The 19,606-nt window shown below is 41.1% G+C and overlaps 2 protein-coding genes across 5 annotated transcripts in view; one reads left to right on the top strand and one right to left on the bottom strand.

Moving 5' to 3' along the window:
- Positions 1 to 19,606, top strand: part of LOC138644980 (hemoglobin subunit beta-2-like) — a 214,898-nt gene that overhangs the window by 137,806 nt on the left and 57,486 nt on the right. For 3 of the 4 annotated variants that reach the window (XM_069733933.1, XM_069733935.1, XM_069733934.1), the window contains exon 3: positions 19,117 to 19,336. In XM_069733933.1, coding sequence (XP_069590034.1) covers positions 19,117 to 19,336 — 220 coding nt within the window. Of the gene's footprint in view, positions 1 to 8,278; positions 8,428 to 19,116; positions 19,337 to 19,606 lie in introns of those variants that run through there. The other variant, XM_069733936.1, reaches the window with a different exon arrangement.
- On the bottom strand, positions 5,591 to 7,528 carry LOC138645907 (uncharacterized). Its single transcript, XM_069735394.1, has 2 exons — positions 6,055 to 7,528; positions 5,591 to 5,954 (listed from the first exon to the last, which is right to left on the bottom strand). The coding sequence occupies exons 1-2, from the start codon at positions 6,784 to 6,786 to the stop codon at positions 5,949 to 5,951; spliced, it is 738 nt and encodes a 245-aa protein (XP_069591495.1). The 5' UTR covers positions 6,787 to 7,528; the 3' UTR covers positions 5,591 to 5,948.

Below are 19,606 nucleotides of genomic sequence, written 5' to 3'. Positions count from 1 at the left end.
ATGGTCAGCTGTGTCCAAAACTGAGGTTTATTTTTTGCCAACGGTGTAGCATCAATGCCCCTTAAAGGAATAGGGTTCTGCAAAGGCTGCAAGGGAAAACCACAACGTCTGGCAAATTCTAAGTCCATTAAATTCAAAGCGGCGCCTGAATCCACAAATGCCATGACAGAAAATGACGATAATGAGCAGATCAAGGTCACAGATAACAGAAATTTAGGTTGTATAGTATTGAAGGTAACAGAACTAGCGATTCTTTTTGTACGCTTAGGGCAATCAGAAATAACATGAGCAGAATCGCCGCAGTAAAAACACAACCTATTCTGACGCCAGAATCCTTGTCGTTCAGCTCTAGACACAATCCTATCACACTGCATAGGATCAGGACTCCGCTCGGAGGACAACGCCACAGTATGCACAACTCTGAGCTCGCGCAAGCGCCGATCAATCTGAATGGCCAGAGACATAGAATCACTCAGACCAGCAGGCGTGGGGAACCCCACCATAACATCTTTAACAGATTCAGACAGGCCGTTTCTGAAAATTGCCGCCAAGGCATCCTCATTCCATTTAGTCAGAACAGACCATTTTCTAAATTTCTGGCAATACGATTCTGCCGCTTCTTGACCCTGACACAGGGTCAACAAGGTCTTCTCAGCTTGATCCACAGAATTAGGCTCATCATACAATAAGCCCAATGCTTGAAAGAGAGAATCAACATTAAGCAAAGCAGGATTGCCAGTGTCCAGGGAAAATGCCCAATCCTGCGGGTTACCACGCAGCAGGGATACGATGATTCTAACCTGTTGAATGGGATCACCAGAGGACCGGGGTCTTAATGCAAAAAACAGTTTACAGTTATTTTTGAAACTCAGAAATTTGGATCTGTCACCAAAGAACAAATCAGGAGTAGGAATCTTAGGTTCTAAGGCAGGAGTCTGACCAATACAATCTGAAATACCCTGTACCCTAGCAGCAAGCTGATCCACACGAGAAACTAACTCCTGAACATTCATGTTATTACTAGGTTCCGCAGCCACCCAGAGATTAAGAGGAAGGAATAGACTAAACAGGCTAAGGAAAAAAAATGGCTCAAAACCTTTCCTCCCTTCTTCTGAGATGCAATTAACTCATTGTTGGCCAGTTGTACTGTTATGATCTGGTGGCCTAGGAGCAGCATGAGACGTACTCTGGAGAAGGTGGTACCTGTACTGAACGCAGACCCTGAACTTAACCACACAACTAGATGTAGCCGTGGGATGTACCTAACGCTCCCTAGACACCTCGACACAGCCTGAGGACTAAATACCCCTAAAGGTAGAAACGGAAAACTATCTTGCCTCAGAGAAAGACAGCCCCCCACAAATATTGACTGTGAGAGGAGAGGGAAATGACATACGCAGACTGAAATCAGAATTTAGCAGAGGAGGCCATACTAGCTAAATACTGTAGAAACTATAGAACAGAGTACTATGCATTCAGTATTAAAACACTAGAAAATATCCACCACAGAAAATACAAAAACTCCACATCTGACTAAAGACATGGGGGGGTATATCTGCATCTCCAGAGATGCTGCTTGGCTGTAAAAATCCTTTCACAGACAAGCTGGACAAAACAATACATGAAAATGCACAGAACAATAAGGCCCACAGCATGTGGACAGCAGAAACCAAGCCAGGACTTATCTTTGTAGAAAAGCACAGCAAACAGGAGAGACCAGAAAGGGATGTGAATCCTCCAAAAACAATGGACAACTGGCACTGACTAGAGGATAAAGCAGGACTTAAATAGCCCAGCCCAGATTGCAAAAAATGGATACACCTGATAAATGCTGCGATCCAACTACCGCAGCACTACCACTCATAACCACCGGAGGGAGCCCAAGAGCAGAATTCACGACATGAGAGACAGTCAGGTCATCAGGCCAAATCGTCAGAGGCTGTCATGGTAAGTAGTCGGTCCCGGGACAGGGGGTGTGTGGAAGGCCCCACGCCTATCACTGCCAGTGTAGCTTCGTCAAGGGAAGTATGTTCAGTAGATATCAGTCAGCAGTCAAACTGTATATAGCAAATCCTACACAAAACCACGGAAGTAATGCCACAGTAGAAGATTTAAAATGTCATTTTATTACATATATGCGAACATTACAGAAATTAACAAAAAGGAAGGGGGGGAAAAAAACAACACAAAATAGCCGCAATACCAAAAATATAATGCACTTCAAAGTGCTAAAGGGGATGTTTCGAAAATTAATATCCCATGCTACTCTTACTCACTCCAGCAGTCACAGTGTAAGTTCCAAATATAGATTAAATAAATAATATAAAATCATAATGAATATAAATCATATATCAAAGTGAAACAAAACACTGAGCTGCAGCCTATATCATGACACTATTCCTAATGTATACAAAAATATATATTTTTTGTTATTTTAAGGACACAAAAAAATTTTTAATACATAATTAGTAAAGTGCAAAGTGCTTAGTATAAAAAGGATTTTTTTATATTGGAAAAGATTTTCAAATAAATGTCCTTAATACTGAGATAGCAAAGAAAAGTGCCATATGCCAGAAACTATATAGCAGCTAAATAGTAATTGCAAAAAAGTGCATAGTGCTATCCAAAGTGCCATGTGCCAAGACACAGTAGCAGCCAAATGATAAGGGCAAAAGTGCACCGTGCAGACAGGAGTTAAAGAGAGCTAAATATAAGAGTAATACATGACCTGTTTGGGCGGCTCAGAAACCCGCAGAACCCGACGCGCGTTTCGCGTATAGCTTCTTCGTTGGGGAAAGTGAATATGAGCAGGGAATACAAAGGGGTCCTTATATATACCTAGGAGATCAGTGGTGGCAGCGGCATGTGTGCGGCGCTTCCGTTACCAAGAACCGGATGTGAAGCCCACACAGATCGGCGTCCCACGTCACATGCGCGCGCCCCTCCTCCCGACGCGTCAGAGAGGGAGGCGCAGCACACGCGACGAGCACAGACGCGTTGCCATGGGGACGCACAAGCCGGAGATGTGGGAAGCGCACGCCGCTGTAGGAGAACAAAGTCAGGCCGTAAATATCTTAATACCTGCGCCAGAAGATGGGGAATCAGTGTCACAGTGAGCAGAAGAGCTACTAAATATAACTGGTAGCAATAAAAAACAAGTGTCGAAGTGTGTGAGAGTAACTCCCATCAAGGACAAAAAAGGGGAGAAGCTGAATAACGCAAATACAATATAATAAACAATGATGTGGGAAAGTGAATCCCAATATTATAAAAATAGGACGCAAAAATAATAATAATAACAGACGTCCAGAAAAAACAGTGACAAAAATTACGTATGCATAAACCCTCCAACCCACCCAAGGGAAAGGGAGGAAAGAGGGAAAACATAATATAATTAAGAATGTCAATAATAAAAAACAGTGTAATATTAGCAATGTAATGCAAAAGATGCAATATTAAATATATATTTTTTCATGTTGCTTGACAAGAATCCTCATCAACATTCCGAAGGATCTCCCACGATGTTATCCATAATCTTCTGCCAGAACGAATTACCACATGCCACGAAGAACCAACCAGGACCTTCCGACTAACCATCATGACAGTCATCCTCGAAGGTATGTATAAGAAACATAACTGAAAAAAACTAAGAAAAATGACAAATGTAAGAATAAAAACATTAAAATAAGGACACACTACATTAAAAAAAAAAAAAAAAAAAACGTATCTAAACTAAAGAAAAGAGGAAAAACTAAGGATCTCATTAAGCCCATGTGGGTAAACAGAGTTTACCCTAGAGATCCATCTCGCTTCTAGCTGAGCCAAATTCCTACGCCAATTACCACCCCTCTGATCAACATAGACCTTGTCAATGCCAATTACCTTCAGAAGTTTTGCATTGCATTCATGTTCCAACCTAAAATGTCTAGGTACAGGTTTCAAAGAGGAAATGTCCTCAATATCCTTGGAATTCATGATGTCTCTGTAATGTTCCCTTACACGTATCTTCAAGGGTCTTGATGTTAGGCCTATATAAATCTTCTTACAGGGACAGGTGGCATAGTATACCACCCCAAAGCTGTTACAAGAAATATGTTGGGTAATTGCAAAAGTATGATTACCATCACTGGATAAAAACTCATTGGCTCGTAACATATTCGGACATGCTATGCAATCGTTACAAGGAAAAAATCCCCACTTGGGGCCTTTAGAGCCAAAAACTCTTTCTGGGGTTTGTCCTGAGTGGTAGCTATGAACCAATATATCTTTAAGATTTTTTGCCCTTCTGTATGTAATTGAGGGTTGATCATGCAAGTATTTAGACAAGGTTTTGTCCATCTTTAACATAGGCCAGTACTTCTCCAATGCCTGTTTCATAATCCAACATTTGTCACTGTAGGTAGAAATAAATCTCACTGTATTATCTGATGGAGGTTTTTCTTTGATTTGTAATAAATCTTCCCTTCTGGCTCTACATGCCTTCTTTCGCCCTTTCTTAATACTCCGTTTCGAATAGCCTCTATTCTCGAACCTTACAGATAGAGCATCAGCTTGTTCATTAAAGGCTTCTTCATTAGAACATATTCTTTTGATTCTCAAAAATTGTCCTGTTGGTATGCCATTTATTAATTGCTTAGGATGTGCTGAGGATGCGTGTAGTAGAGAGTTCACGGCTGTCTCTTTCCGAAAGACCTTTGTTTCAATGTAGTCATTAGCTCCTTTCGTGACCATAACATCTAAAAATTCCAAATTACTCTGACTATATTTGCACGTGAGTTTCACATTGATTTTGTTGGTATTCAAAATGCCCAAGAAAGATAGAAGGTCCTGTTCTGTGCCCTGCCAAATTAGAAAAATATCGTCAATAAATCTTACCCAGAACAGGACCTTCTCAATAAAGTCGATGGGTCTAGTAAAGAAAATTGACCTCTCCCATAAACCTAAAAATAAATTTGCATACGAGGGGGCAAAAGATGCCCCCATCGCAGTGCCTTGATTTTGTTGATAAATAATATCTTTAAAAATGAAAAAATTATGAGTCAAGGCAAATTCTAATAAAGAGATCAAAAACTCAATAAATTCTGTGCAATAGTCCGTCATAGATAGAAACATTTTCACTGCCCGAATGCCATCCCCATGTTGTATGGAAGTGTACAACGACTCCACATCGAATGTTACAAGCCACATGTCACTCTCCATCGGTATACCCTCAATCTTAGATAAGAAATCTCCAGTATCTCTGATGTATGAAGGCAGAGTGTGTACCAAAGCTTTAAGATGGAATTCAAGGTACTTACCAATTTCTTCACAGAGACTGCCGTTTCCCGAAACAATTGGGCGTCCAGGCGGGTTATTCAAATTTTTGTGAATTTTCGGCAGAAAGTAGATACACGCCAATTTTGGATAAGTTGGTATCAGATTGTCCCTAGTTTGTTTCGTAATAATTCCTTTTCTGAACTCTTCTTCAAGAATTTCCTGCAATTCACCCAGAAATTTTGAAGTGGGATTAAACGAGAGTCTCTTATAGTGTACTGTATCTTTAAGTTGTCTTAATGCCTCCTTTTCATATAGTCCAATCGGCCACACCACCACATTACCCCCTTTATCCGCAGATTTTATTACTATATCCCTCATTTCTTTTAATTCTTTAAGGGCTCTTCTTTGGCTCCAGGAGAGATTGTCATTACTCTTTTTAGGTGTTATTTTCTGGAATTCATTAGTAACCATTTTTACGAAGCACTCAATATTGGGATAAAGATTCATAGGGGGAAATTTTTTGGGGGTAGGAGGTACATACTTACTCACAGTTGTTGTTGATTCTGGTTCATTACTTAATTCTTCAAGAGTAGAGATCGCTTCCAATTCTCTCTCTGTCCATTCCTCTCCCATATTAGATCTCTCATGAAGTTTTTTAAGGACCAATTTTCTTGCAAATAAGTTTAAGTCTTTTAGTGCTGAGAAAAAATCAAACGAAGCAGTAGGTGAAAAACTAAGGCCTAAACTCAACACATCCACCTGAGTATCAGTCAGTATTTTATCGGATAAATTAATCACCTGTAGACGGGATGTTGATGCCTCATCCCTCCGTTTTTCTTTTCTTTTGTAATTATGTCCTCTCCTCGAGTTGGTGTTACGTCTCAAGTTATACAAACGATTGTCAATCCTGACATCACTATCTTCTTCTCGAGAGGACAAGGAAGAAAAAGACGAGCTTCTTACAATATCACGGCTACCAGTTGGAGCTACTTGCCATCTATAGATAGTCCCACTCCTCAGATCTTGAAGATCTCTCTGAAACTTTTTAGTCTTTGTGTCCTTCACTTCTTTTTCCCATATCTGAAACTGATTATCAATGTCCTTATTGAGTGCTTCCATCTCCGCAGTGGTGAGGGACTCAGATAATTTTATGCGAGTACTCTCAATTTCAACATCAAATTTATCCAAACTCTTCTTATTATTTCCAATTAAAAGTTCTATCAGAGCTCTAGAGCAATTATTACACGCTTCCTCCCACTTAGTCCTAAACAAGGTGTCTTCTATTACAAATGATGGCATAATCTTCACTCGTAAACCTCTAGGAATAAGCCCCTTGGCCAAGTATCGTTCTAATGAAGCCTTATTCCACCATGTCCGTGTCCTTTTCTTTAGTAAATATTTCATAGAATTCTTTAAATCCAATTTACTCCCATTTTCTGACGAAACATTCTGTGTTGCATCCCCATTAAAAACCGCATCCATACATGATAGCCAATTTAATTCTCTGGCTTTAGTATCCATACTGGCCATAGCTCACTGTAAACAGAGTACAGAAATTATTCTAATAAACCAAAAAACTGGCCTAATGAAGGCACTTCCAATTAAGCAAATCCTACACAAAACCACGGAAGTAATGCCACAGTAGAAGATTTAAAATGTCATTTTATTACATATATGCGAACATTACAGAAATTAACAAAAAGGAAGGGGGGGAAAAAAACAACACAAAATAGCCGCAATACCAAAAATATAATGCACTTCAAAGTGCTAAAGGGGATGTTTAGAAAATTAATATCCCATGCTACTCTTACTCACTCCAGCAGTCACAGTGTAAGTTCCAAATATAGATTAAATAAATAATATAAAATCATAATGAATATAAATCATATATCAAAGTGAAACAAAACACTGAGCTGCAGCCTATATCATGACACTATTGCACTATACAAAAAGTCCTAATGTATACAAAAATATATATTTTTTGTTATTTTAAGGACACAAAAAATTTTTTAATACATAATTAGTAAAGTGCAAAGTGCTTAGTATAAAAAGGATTTTTTTATATTGGAAAAGATTTTCAAATAAATGTCCTTAATACTGAGATAGCAAAGAAAAGTGCCATATGCCAGAAACTATATAGCAGCTAAATAGTAATTGCAAAAAAGTGCATAGTGCTATCCAAAGTGCCATGTGCCAAGACACAGTAGCAGCCAAATGATAAGGGCAAAAGTGCACCGTGCAGACAGGAGTTAAAGAGAGCTAAATATAAGAGTAATACATGACCTGTTTGGGCGGCTCAGAAACCCGCAGAACCCGACGCGCGTTTCGCGTATAGCTTCTTCGTTGGGGAAAGTGAATATGAGCAGGGAATACAAAGGGGTCCTTATATATACCTAGGAGATCAGTGGTGGCAGCGGCATGTGTGCGGCGCTTCCGTTACCAAGAACCGGATGTGAAGCCCACACAGATCGGCGTCCCACGTCACATGCGCGCGCCCCTCCTCCCGACGCGTCAGAGAGGGAGGCGCAGCACACGCGACAAGCACAGACGCGTTGCCATGGGGACGCACAAGCCGGAGATGTGGAAGCGCACGCCGCTGTAGGAGAACAAAGTCAGGCCGTAAATATCTTAATACCTGCGCCAGAAGATGGGGAATCAGTGTCACAGTGAGCAGAAGAGCTACTAAATATAACTGGTAGCAATAAAAAACAAGTGTCGAAGTGTGTGAGAGTAACTCCCATCAAGGACAAAAAAGGGGAGAAGCTGAATAACGCAAATACAATATAATAAACAATGATGTGGGAAAGTGAATCCCAATATTATAAAAATAGGACGCAAAAATAATAATAATAACAGACGTCCAGAAAAAACAGTGACAAAAATTACGTATGCATAAACCCTCCAACCCACCCAAGGGAAAGGGAGGAAAGAGGGAAAACATAATATAATTAAGAATGTCAATAATAAAAAACAGTGTAATATTAGCAATGTAATGCAAAAGATGCAATATTAAATATATATTTTTTCATGTTGCTTGACAAGAATCCTCATCAACATTCCGAAGGATCTCCCACGATGTTATCCATAATCTTCTGCCAGAACGAATTACCACATGCCACGAAGAACCAACCAGGACCTTCCGACTAACCATCATGACAGTCATCCTCAAAGGTATGTATAAGAAACATAACTGAAAAAAACTAAGAAAAATGACAAATGTAAGAATAAAAACATTAAAATAAGGACACACTACATTAAAAAAACGTATCTAAACTAAAGAAAAGAGGAAAAACTAAGGATCTCATTAAGCCCATGTGGGTAAACAGAGTTTACCCTAGAGATCCATCTCGCTTCTAGCTGAGCCAAATTCCTACGCCAATTACCACCCCTCTGATCAACATAGACCTTGTCAATGCCAATTACCTTCAGAAGTTTTGCATTGCATTCATGTTCCAACCTAAAATGTCTAGGTACAGGTTTCAAAGAGGAAATGTCCTCAATATCCTTGGAATTCATGATGTCTCTGTAATGTTCCCTTACACGTATCTTCAAGGGTCTTGATGTTAGGCCTATATAAATCTTCTTACAGGGACAGGTGGCATAGTATACCACCCCAAAGCTGTTACAAGAAATATGTTGGGTAATTGCAAAAGTATGATTACCATCACTGGATAAAAACTCATTGGCTCGTAACATATTCGGACATGCTATGCAATCGTTACAAGGGAAAAATCCCCACTTGGGGCCTTTAGAGCCAAAAACTCTTTCTGGGGTTTGTCCTGAGTGGTAGCTATGAACCAATATATCTTTAAGATTTTTTGCCCTTCTGTATGTAATTGAGGGTTGATCATGCAAGTATTTAGACAAGGTTTTGTCCATCTTTAACATAGGCCAGTACTTCTCCAATGCCTGTTTCATAATCCAACATTTGTCACTGTAGGTAGAAATAAATCTCACTGTATTATCTGATGGAGGTTTTTCTTTGATTTGTAATAAATCTTCCCTTCTGGCTCTACATGCCTTCTTTCGCCCTTTCTTAATACTCCGTTTCGAATAGCCTCTATTCTCGAACCTTACAGATAGAGCATCAGCTTGTTCATTAAAGGCTTCTTCATTAGAACATATTCTTTTGATTCTCAAAAATTGTCCTGTTGGTATGCCATTTATTAATTGCTTAGGATGTGCTGAGGATGCGTGTAGTAGAGAGTTCACGGCTGTCTCTTTCCGAAAGACCTTTGTTTCAATGTAGTCATTAGCTCCTTTCGTGACCATAACATCTAAAAATTCCAAATTACTCTGACTATATTTGCACGTGAGTTTCACATTGATTTTGTTGGTATTCAAAATGCCCAAGAAAGATAGAAGGTCCTGTTCTGTGCCCTGCCAAATTAGAAAAATATCGTCAATAAATCTTACCCAGAACAGGACCTTCTCAATAAAGTCGATGGGTCTAGTAAAGAAAATTGACCTCTCCCATAAACCTAAAAATAAATTTGCATACGAGGGGGCAAAAGATGCCCCCATCGCAGTGCCTTGATTTTGTTGATAAATAATATCTTTAAAAATGAAAAAATTATGAGTCAAGGCAAATTCTAATAAAGAGATCAAAAACTCAATAAATTCTGTGCAATAGTCCGTCATAGATAGAAACATTTTCACTGCCCGAATGCCATCCCCATGTTGTATGGAAGTGTACAACGACTCCACATCGAATGTTACAAGCCACATGTCACTCTCCATCGGTATACCCTCAATCTTAGATAAGAAATCTCCAGTATCTCTGATGTATGAAGGCAGAGTGTGTACCAAAGGTTTAAGATGGAATTCAAGGTACTTACCAATTTCTTCACAGAGACTGCCGTTTCCCGAAACAATTGGGCGTCCAGGCGGGTTATTCAAATTTTTGTGAATTTTCGGCAGAAAGTAGATACACGCCAATTTTGGATAAGTTGGTATCAGATTGTCCCTAGTTTGTTTCGTAATAATTAATTTCTGTAATGTTCGCATATATGTAATAAAATGACATTTTAAATCTTCTACTGTGGCATTACTTCCGTGGTTTTGTGTAGGATTTGCTTAATTGGAAGTGCCTTCATTAGGCCAGTTTTTTGGTTTATTAGAATAATTTCTGTACTCTGTTTACAGTGAGCTATGGCCAGTATGGATACTAAAGCCAGAGAATTAAATTGGCTATCATGTATGGATGCGGTTTTTAATGGGGATGCAACACAGAATGTTTCGTCAGAAAATGGGAGTAAATTGGATTTAAAGAATTCTATGAAATATTTACTAAAGAAAAGGACACGGACATGGTGGAATAAGGCTTCATTAGAACGATACTTGGCCAAGGGGCTTATTCCTAGAGGTTTACGAGTGAAGATTATGCCATCATTTGTAATAGAAGACACCTTGTTTAGGACTAAGTGGGAGGAAGCGTGTAATAATTGCTCTAGAGCTCTGATAGAACTTTTAATTGGAAATAATAAGAAGAGTTTGGATAAATTTGATGTTGAAATTGAGAGTACTCGCATAAAATTATCTGAGTCCCTCACCACTGCGGAGATGGAAGCACTCAATAAGGACATAGATAATCAGTTTCAGATATGGAAAAAAGAAGTGAAGGACACAAAGACTAAAAAGTTTCAGAGAGATCTTCAAGATCTGAGGAGTGGGACTATCTATAGATGGCAAGTAGCTCCAACTGGTAGCCGTGATATTGTAAGAAGCTCGTCTTTTTCTTCCTTGTCCTCTCGAGAAGAAGATAGTGATGTCAGGATTGACAATCGTTTGTATAACTTGAGACGTAACACCAACTCGAGGAGAGGACATAATTACAAAAGAAAAGAAAAACGGAGGGATGAGGCATCAACATCCCGTCTACAGGTGATTAATTTATCCGATAAAATACTGACTGATACTCAGGTGGATGTGTTGAGTTTAGGCCTTAGTTTTTCACCTACTGCTTCGTTTGATTTTTTCTCAGCACTAAAAGACTTAAACTTATTTGCAAGAAAATTGGTCCTTAAAAAACTTCATGAGAGATCTAATATGGGAGAGGAATGGACAGAGAGAGAATTGGAAGCGATCTCTACTCTTGAAGAATTAAGTAATGAACCAGAATCAACAACAACTGTGAGTAAGTATGTACCTCCTACCCCCAAAAAATTTCCCCCTATGAATCTTTATCCCAATATTGAGTGCTTCGTAAAAATGGTTACTAATGAATTCCAGAAAATAACACCTAAAAAGAGTAATGACAATCTCTCCTGGAGCCAAAGAAGAGCCCTTAAAGAATTAAAAGAAATGAGGGATATAGTAATAAAATCTGCGGATAAAGGGGGTAATGTGGTGGTGTGGCCGATTGGACTATATGAAAAGGAGGCATTAAGACAACTTAAAGATACAGTACACTATAAGAGACTCTCGTTTAATCCCACTTCAAAATTTCTGGGTGAATTGCAGGAAATTCTTGAAGAAGCGTTCAGAAAAGGAATTATTACGAAACAAACTAGGGACAATCTGATACCAACTTATCCAAAATTGGCGTGTATCTACTTTCTGCCGAAAATTCACAAAAATTTGAATAACCCGCCTGGACGCCCAATTGTTTCGGGAAACGGCAGTCTCTGTGAAGAAATTGGTAAGTACCTTGAATTCCATCTTAAACCTTTGGTACACACTCTGCCTTCATACATCAGAGATACTGGAGATTTCTTATCTAAGATTGAGGGTATACCGATGGAGAGTGACATGTGGCTTGTAACATTCGATGTGGAGTCATTGTACACTTCCATACAACATGGGGATGGCATTCGGGCAGTGAAAATGTTTCTATCTATGACGGACTATTGCACAGAATTTATTGAGTTTTTGATCTCTTTATTAGAATTTGCCTTGACTCATAATTTTTTCATTTTTAAAGATATTATTTATCAACAAAATCAAGGCACTGCGATGGGGGCATCTTTTGCCCCCTCGTATGCAAATTTATTTTTAGGTTTATGGGAGAGGTCAATTTTCTTTACTAGACCCATCGACTTTATTGAGAAGGTCCTGTTCTGGGTAAGATTTATTGACGATATTTTTCTAATTTGGCAGGGCACAGAACAGGACCTTCTATCTTTCTTGGGCATTTTGAATACCAACAAAATCAATGTGAAACTCACGTGCAAATATAGTCAGAGTAATTTGGAATTTTTAGATGTTATGGTCACGAAAGGAGCTAATGACTACATTGAAACAAAGGTCTTTCGGAAAGAGACAGCCGTGAACTCTCTACTACACGCATCCTCAGCACATCCTAAGCAATTAATAAATGGCATACCAACAGGACAATTTTTGAGAATCAAAAGAATATGTTCTAATGAAGAAGCCTTTAATGAACAAGCTGATGCTCTATCTGTAAGGTTCGAGAATAGAGGCTATTCGAAACGGAGTATTAAGAAAGGGCGAAAGAAGGCATGTAGAGCCAGAAGGGAAGATTTATTACAAATCAAAGAAAAACCTCCATCAGATAATACAGTGAGATTTATTTCTACCTACAGTGACAAATGTTGGATTATGAAACAGGCATTGGAGAAGTACTGGCCTATGTTAAAGATGGACAAAACCTTGTCTAAATACTTGCATGATCAACCCTCAATTACATACAGAAGGGCAAAAAATCTTAAAGATATATTGGTTCATAGCTACCACTCAGGACAAACCCCAGAAAGAGTTTTTGGCTCTAAAGGCCCCAAGTGGGGATTTTTTCCTTGTAACGATTGCATAGCATGTCCGAATATGTTACGAGCCAATGAGTTTTTATCCAGTGATGGTAATCATACTTTTGCAATTACCCAACATATTTCTTGTAACAGCTTTGGGGTGGTATACTATGCCACCTGTCCCTGTAAGAAGATTTATATAGGCCTAACATCAAGACCCTTGAAGATACGTGTAAGGGAACATTACAGAGACATCATGAATTCCAAGGATATTGAGGACATTTCCTCTTTGAAACCTGTACCTAGACATTTTAGGTTGGAACATGAATGCAATGCAAAACTTCTGAAGGTAATTGGCATTGACAAGGTCTATGTTGATCAGAGGGGTGGTAATTGGCGTAGGAATTTAGCTCAGCTAGAAGCGAGATGGATCTCTAGGGTAAACTCTGTTTACCCACATGGGCTTAATGAGATCCTTAGTTTTTCCTCTTTTCTTTAGTTTAGATACGTTTTTTTAATGTAGTGTGTCCTTATTTTAATGTTTTTATTCTTACATTTGTCATTTTTCTTAGTTTTTTTCAGTTATGTTTCTTATACATACCTTTGAGGATGACTGTCATGATGGTTAGTCGGAAGGTCCTGGTTGGTTCTTCGTGGCATGTGGTAATTCGTTCTGGCAGAAGATTATGGATAACATCGTGGGAGATCCTTCGGAATGTTGATGAGGATTCTTGTCAAGCAACATGAAAAAATATATATTTAATATTGCATCTTTTGCATTACATTGCTAATATTACACTGTTTTTTATTATTGACATTCTTAATTATATTATGTTTTCCCTCTTTCCTCCCTTTCCCTTGGGTGGGTTGGAGGGTTTATGCATACGTAATTTTTGTCACTGTTTTTTCTGGACGTCTGTTATTATTATTATTTTTGCGTCCTATTTTTATAATATTGGGATTCACTTTCCCACATCATTGTTTATTATATTGTATTTGCGTTATTCAGCTTCTCCCCTTTTTTGTCCTTGATGGGAGTTACTCTCACACACTTCGACACTTGTTTTTTATTGCTACCAGTTATATTTAGTAGCTCTTCTGCTCACTGTGACACTGATTCCCCATCTTCTGGCGCAGGTATTAAGATATTTACGGCCTGACTTTGTTCTCCTACAGCGGCGTGCGCTTCCACATCTCCGGCTTGTGCGTCCCCATGGCAACGCGTCTGTGCTTGTCGCGTGTGCTGCGCCTCCCTCTCTGACGCGTCGGGAGGAGGGGCGCGCGCATGTGACGTGGGACGCCGATCTGTGTGGGCTTCACATCCGGTTCTTGGTAACGGAAGCGCCGCACACATGCCGCTGCCACCACTGATCTCCGAGGTATATATAAGGACCCCTTTGTATTCCCTGCTCATATTCACTTTCCCCAACGAAGAAGCTATACGCGAAACGCGCGTCGGGTTCTGCGGGTTTTTGAGCCGCCCAAACAGGTCATGTATTACTCTTATATTTAGCTCTCTTTAACTCCTGTCTGCACGGTGCACTTTTGCCCTTATCATTTGGCTGCTACTGTGTCTTGGCACATGGCACTTTGGATAGCACTATGCACTTTTTTGCAATTACTATTTAGCTGCTATATAGTTTCTGGCATATGGCACTTTTCTTTGCTATCTCAGTATTAAGGACATTTATTTGAAAATCTTTTCCAATATAAAAAAATCCTTTTTATACTAAGCACTTTGCACTTTACTAATTATGTATTAAAAAAAATTTTTTTTGTGTCCTTAAAATAACAAAAAATATATATTTTTGTATACATTAGGACTTTTTGTATAGTGCAATAGTGTCATGATATAGGCTGCAGCTCAGTGTTTTGTTTCACTTTGATATATGATTTATATTCATTATGATTTTATATTATTTATTTAATCTATATTTGGAACTTACACTGTGACTGCTGGAGTGAGTAAGAGTAGCATGGGATATTAATTTTCTAAACATCCCCTTTAGCACTTTGAAGTGCATTATATTTTTGGTATTGCGGCTATTTTGTGTTGTTTTTTTCCCCCCCTTCCTTTTTGTTAATTTCTGTAATGTTCGCATATATGTAATAAAATGACATTTTAAATCTTCTACTGTGGCATTACTTCCGTGGTTTTGTGTAGGATTTGCTTAATTGGAAGTGCCTTCATTAGGCCAGTTTTTTGGTTTATCAAACTGTATATAGGCATATCAATGAGCAGATCATTAGGAATAAAAGGTTATTGAAGCGTATCGCGTTGCCAATGGAAGGAGCACCAGGTCCGTGTTGGGGTATATGCAGCATGACCAGCTGACCATAACGTGCTGCCCGAGTTAGCGACTGTGCAGAGGACCAGTGTCCAAAGAGAGCCGGGGTGGCTCCATGCATATAGAACAAGAGACTGGTATGCGCGCAGGCGCAATAGCATAGAGGGGCCAGGAGGATGCCCATGCGTGGTCGTGTCTCGCAAATCAGCGGTCCGAACTTTGTACAGCCTGGATATGGAATCGTAGCCCAGTGAAAGCCGGAGCAACTCAGAGTGCATGGGCAAGAGCTTGGGAAAAAGCAGGTGCAATAGAAAAATAGGGCTATATCCACGAACCTAATAGCATTATGAAATGATATCATGCAACAGTTAAATATAAAGGAACATGAATAATAATAATAATAATAATCATGGACAAAATATAGTTAGAAATATATTAAGAGCACCATAAAGACCCATAAGGGTCACATGGATATTATTTCCAATAAAAACGAGTTCCATTGTACCAGTGAGGCAAAACCTCCAGGGAACTGGCAAGGTCCCTGATAGCAGAACTGCTCCATCAGCCTGTTCAGCACAAGAAAGTCCCTAACACCATAAGACCTTTTGAGTTGTCATTTATGCAGAAGGGAAGGTTTGTGGAGCCAAAAAATAGACACTTCTGGTCAGCGTCGGACTGGAGCACCTTGGGCCCACCAGAGAAAATCATTCTTGGAGCTCACTATGTAGCTACATAGAAATAGATACAAGACCACCAATTGTGCGGTAAAACACGCTAATATCATGATATAATATAAGGTAGTACACGTCTTAATTATGTAGCAGGGGTTGGGGGTAGCCCCCCTCATAGAATATAAAGTAACCCCCTCATAGAATATAAAGTAGTACCCTCATAGGGTACAATGCAGCCCCTTCATAGTATATAAAGTAGTCCCTCATATAGTATAATATAGCCCCCTCACAGAATATAATGCAGGCCTCATATAGTATAATGCAGCCCCCTCATAGAATATAATGCAGCCCCCATAGAATATAATGTAGCCCCCGTAGAATATAATGTAACCAGCCTCACAGAGTATAATGCAACCCCCTCATAACATATAATGTAGCCCCCCCTTAGAATATAATGTAGCCACCTCATAGGGTGTAATGTAGCCCCCTTCATATAGTATACTACAGCACCTCCCTAGAATATAATGTAGCCTCCTGAGAATATAAAGCAGCTCCTCCATAGAATACAATGCAGCTCCCCTTATACAGTATAATGCAGCCCCCCACAGAATATAATGTAGCCCCCTCAGAGTATAATGCAGCCCCCTTATAGGGCCTCATGCTGCCCCCCTCTTAGGGTATAATGTTGCCCCCCCTCATTGGGTATAATGCAGCTCCCCTCATAGGGTATAATGCAGCTCCCCCATAGGGTATAATGCAACTTCCCCCATAGGGAATAATGGTGCCCCCTCATAGGGTACAATGCAGATCTCCCATAAGGTATAATGCAGCTCCCCCTTAGGGAATAATGCTGTCCCCCATAGAATATAATGTAGCTCCCCCCATAGAGAATAATGCTGTTCCTCATAGGGTACAATGCAGCTCACCCATAGAGTATAATGCTGCCCCCATAGGGTACTGTAACATCCCTGCCGGCTTCACTACGTGGCTTTCCATCTCCCATCAGGCAGATACATCATCTTACTCACCACTCTGGGCCATGCTACGACTTCTGTCCTCTGCCGCCTCCATGCTCTGGGCCTCATGTCCCTGCTTGCTGCATACTTCCTGGCTATATGCTTAGGGCAGCGGCCCCAGCAACTTCCTGTTTCTTATACAGACTGTGTGCACCTTCCTAAGGTGTCCTCAACCAATTGCCAAGAGGCCTCAGGTACTTAAGGCTTCCCCACCCCTAGGGGGATGCCTGAGCAACGTATTAACTCAGTTAGTGTCTGACTGCTAAGTTGCCAGGTCCTGTTTGCTTTGTCTCTTGTGTCAGCCAACTAGAGGAGCTTCGTACCCTGGTCTGAGTCCTTGTTTCTGTCCCTTGTCCCATTCCTGACCTTGTCTGAACTTAGTCCTATACCTGTGTCTGTTTGTATCCCTGTCTGTAGCCTTTCCTATTCCGCTGAGTTTCCTTGTGTTCACTCCTCCTCTTTGTTCTGCCTCCTGCAGCTCTGCTCTTTGCTCCGCCTCCTGCAGTTCTGCTCTTTGCTCTGCCTCCTTCGGCTCTGCTCTTTGCTCTGCCTTCTGTGGTTCTGCTCTGTGCTCCGCCTCCTGTGGTTCTGCTATTGCTCTGCCTTCTGAGTTTCTGCTCGTGCTTCTCCTCCTGAGGTTCTGCTCTACTCCCGTCTCGCCTCCTGCGGCTCTGTCCTGCTCTCCGCATCATGCTGCTTTGCTCTGCTCCCGCTCCAGGCCCTGTTTGTCCTTGTCCCTCCTGTCTAGTTCTTCCCTGTTCCTTTATGCCTCTAGTCTGATTTGGTCCTTACCTGTTCCCTTATCCCACACGTACCCGCCTATGTTCCCATCCTACCCGAACCAGTTCCAGTCCCGCTATCTGTGCCCGCCTGCCTGTCTAGAGTGCCCGCCTGCCAGAATGCCAGCTGTGATTGCCTGCCAGAGTGCCAGCCGGGCCCACCATGCCCGCCTGCCAGCCGTGCCCGCCTGCCTGCCAGAGTGCCAGCCATGCCCGCCTGCCAGATTACCAGCCATGCCCGCCTGCCTGCCAGAGTACCAGCCATGACCGCCTGCCAGAGTACCAGCCGTGCTTGCCTGCACTTGTTATTAATGTTCAGTCCCTCAGTGGGATCAGCTGCCACAGCCAGACACCGCCCTGGAGTGGTACCTGGGAGCTACCTGCCGCATAAGCCTGACCTCACCTTCAGAGGCTGCTTAGTCACGCTCCTTCCAGGGTAGTCTGGTTTGCGGCACAGTGGGGCCACAATCCCCTCACTCACGCCACCCAGTCAGGGCGTGAGCGTAACCGGTATAATGTAGCTCCCCCATAGGGAATAATGCTGCCCCAGGACTCACTAATATATATATATATATATATATATATATATATATATATATATATATATATATATATATATATAAACAATGCTCACCTCTCCTCCTCGCTCCCACGCTGATTCCGCGGCACCTCCACTCCAATGTCAGGATCTGCACTGCAGTCGACCTCGCACACAGCAGGTATGTGATGAAGTGACATCATCGCGCACCCGCTGTGTGTCAGAGGCGAGAGGAATGATGGGAGAGAGAGGGTCATCTGACGCTCTCTCCTCCATTAATGCGCACTGGGGTTGGCGCTGGCACCGCATCCCTATTGCTTACAGCCCCTTAGTGGCCGCGTGGGCTGGAGGCTCCTGGGGGAGCGGGGGCCCTGATAGCAGCCAGTGTTAGCTGCAGCATGCGCCAAATACAGCCCGCTATTAAAGTGAAGTCACGCCTCTCCACACCCATATGGGCGTGGGGAAGCATGAATATTTATTTCACCTTAGCAGCGGGAACAGGCTTCGGCTTCCTGTCAACCCCTGCTGCTCCGCTGGCACCGGGGACACGCCACTACACGCCACTGGCTGGGGCCCCTGGAGCAGCGGGGGCCCTAGGCAGCTGCTGACACTGTATGCCAGCAGGTGTCAATGCCTGGGCCCACCGGAGAATCCTCCAGTTCTCCGGTGGCCCAGTCCGAGCCTGCTTCTGGTTGAGGAACAACCATTTGACATTTGCGAACTCATTTGGCATATTGCAAGTTTTGATCAGAAACATAGGTTTTATTAAACTTGTTCATGGTCTACTTAGAGGCTGAGCAGTTTAGTGTTTTCAAAACTGCTGATAGATTTAATTTATAATAAGTTATATTTTTTACCTTAGGCTGCTGATCGTATTCCCCATGGTATATAGAGTCTTTAAAGAATTGGGAAACAGTTCAAGTTCAACAGCTACCAATGACAATGCCAAAGTTCAAGATAATAGCAAAGAATTTCTCAAAGTTATTGGCAATGCCATTCCGCATTTGGGTGATACTGAACATCATCTCGCTGACCTAAGCAAGACCCCTGCCTCGCTCAGTGTGGACCCAAAGTTGTCTAAGGTATAAATTATGTATTTATATAGAGATTAATGTTAAGTTTCCCATGCAAATAAATACTTGTTTATGACATTTATAACTGCATGTCACTATAGTAACGTGTAATTTTAAATATCCGGTGTTGGATATACTCTATTGAAGCCACCAAACGTACTAGTACTGTTCCATAAGGTATCTCCACTGCTTTTATCATTCATCATTAACCAGCTAGATGATCACTTGTTATTTTATCTCATTTAGTGAAATATTTGGGGAATAAATACATCTCTTTAG

The sequence above is a fragment of the Ranitomeya imitator genome, chromosome 7 (genome assembly GCF_032444005.1).
Source record: "Ranitomeya imitator isolate aRanImi1 chromosome 7, aRanImi1.pri, whole genome shotgun sequence".
Lineage (NCBI taxonomy): Eukaryota > Metazoa > Chordata > Amphibia > Anura > Dendrobatidae > Ranitomeya > Ranitomeya imitator.
The sequence above is the reverse complement of the archived record's forward strand: the minus strand, read 5'-3'. Positions and strand labels throughout refer to the sequence as shown.

What these genes read in the sequence shown, in the direction of transcription:
- LOC138645907 (XM_069735394.1), bottom strand. Translation starts at nt 6,786, where the DNA reads ATGGCCAGTATGGATACTAAAGCCAGAGAATTAAATTGGCTATCATGT.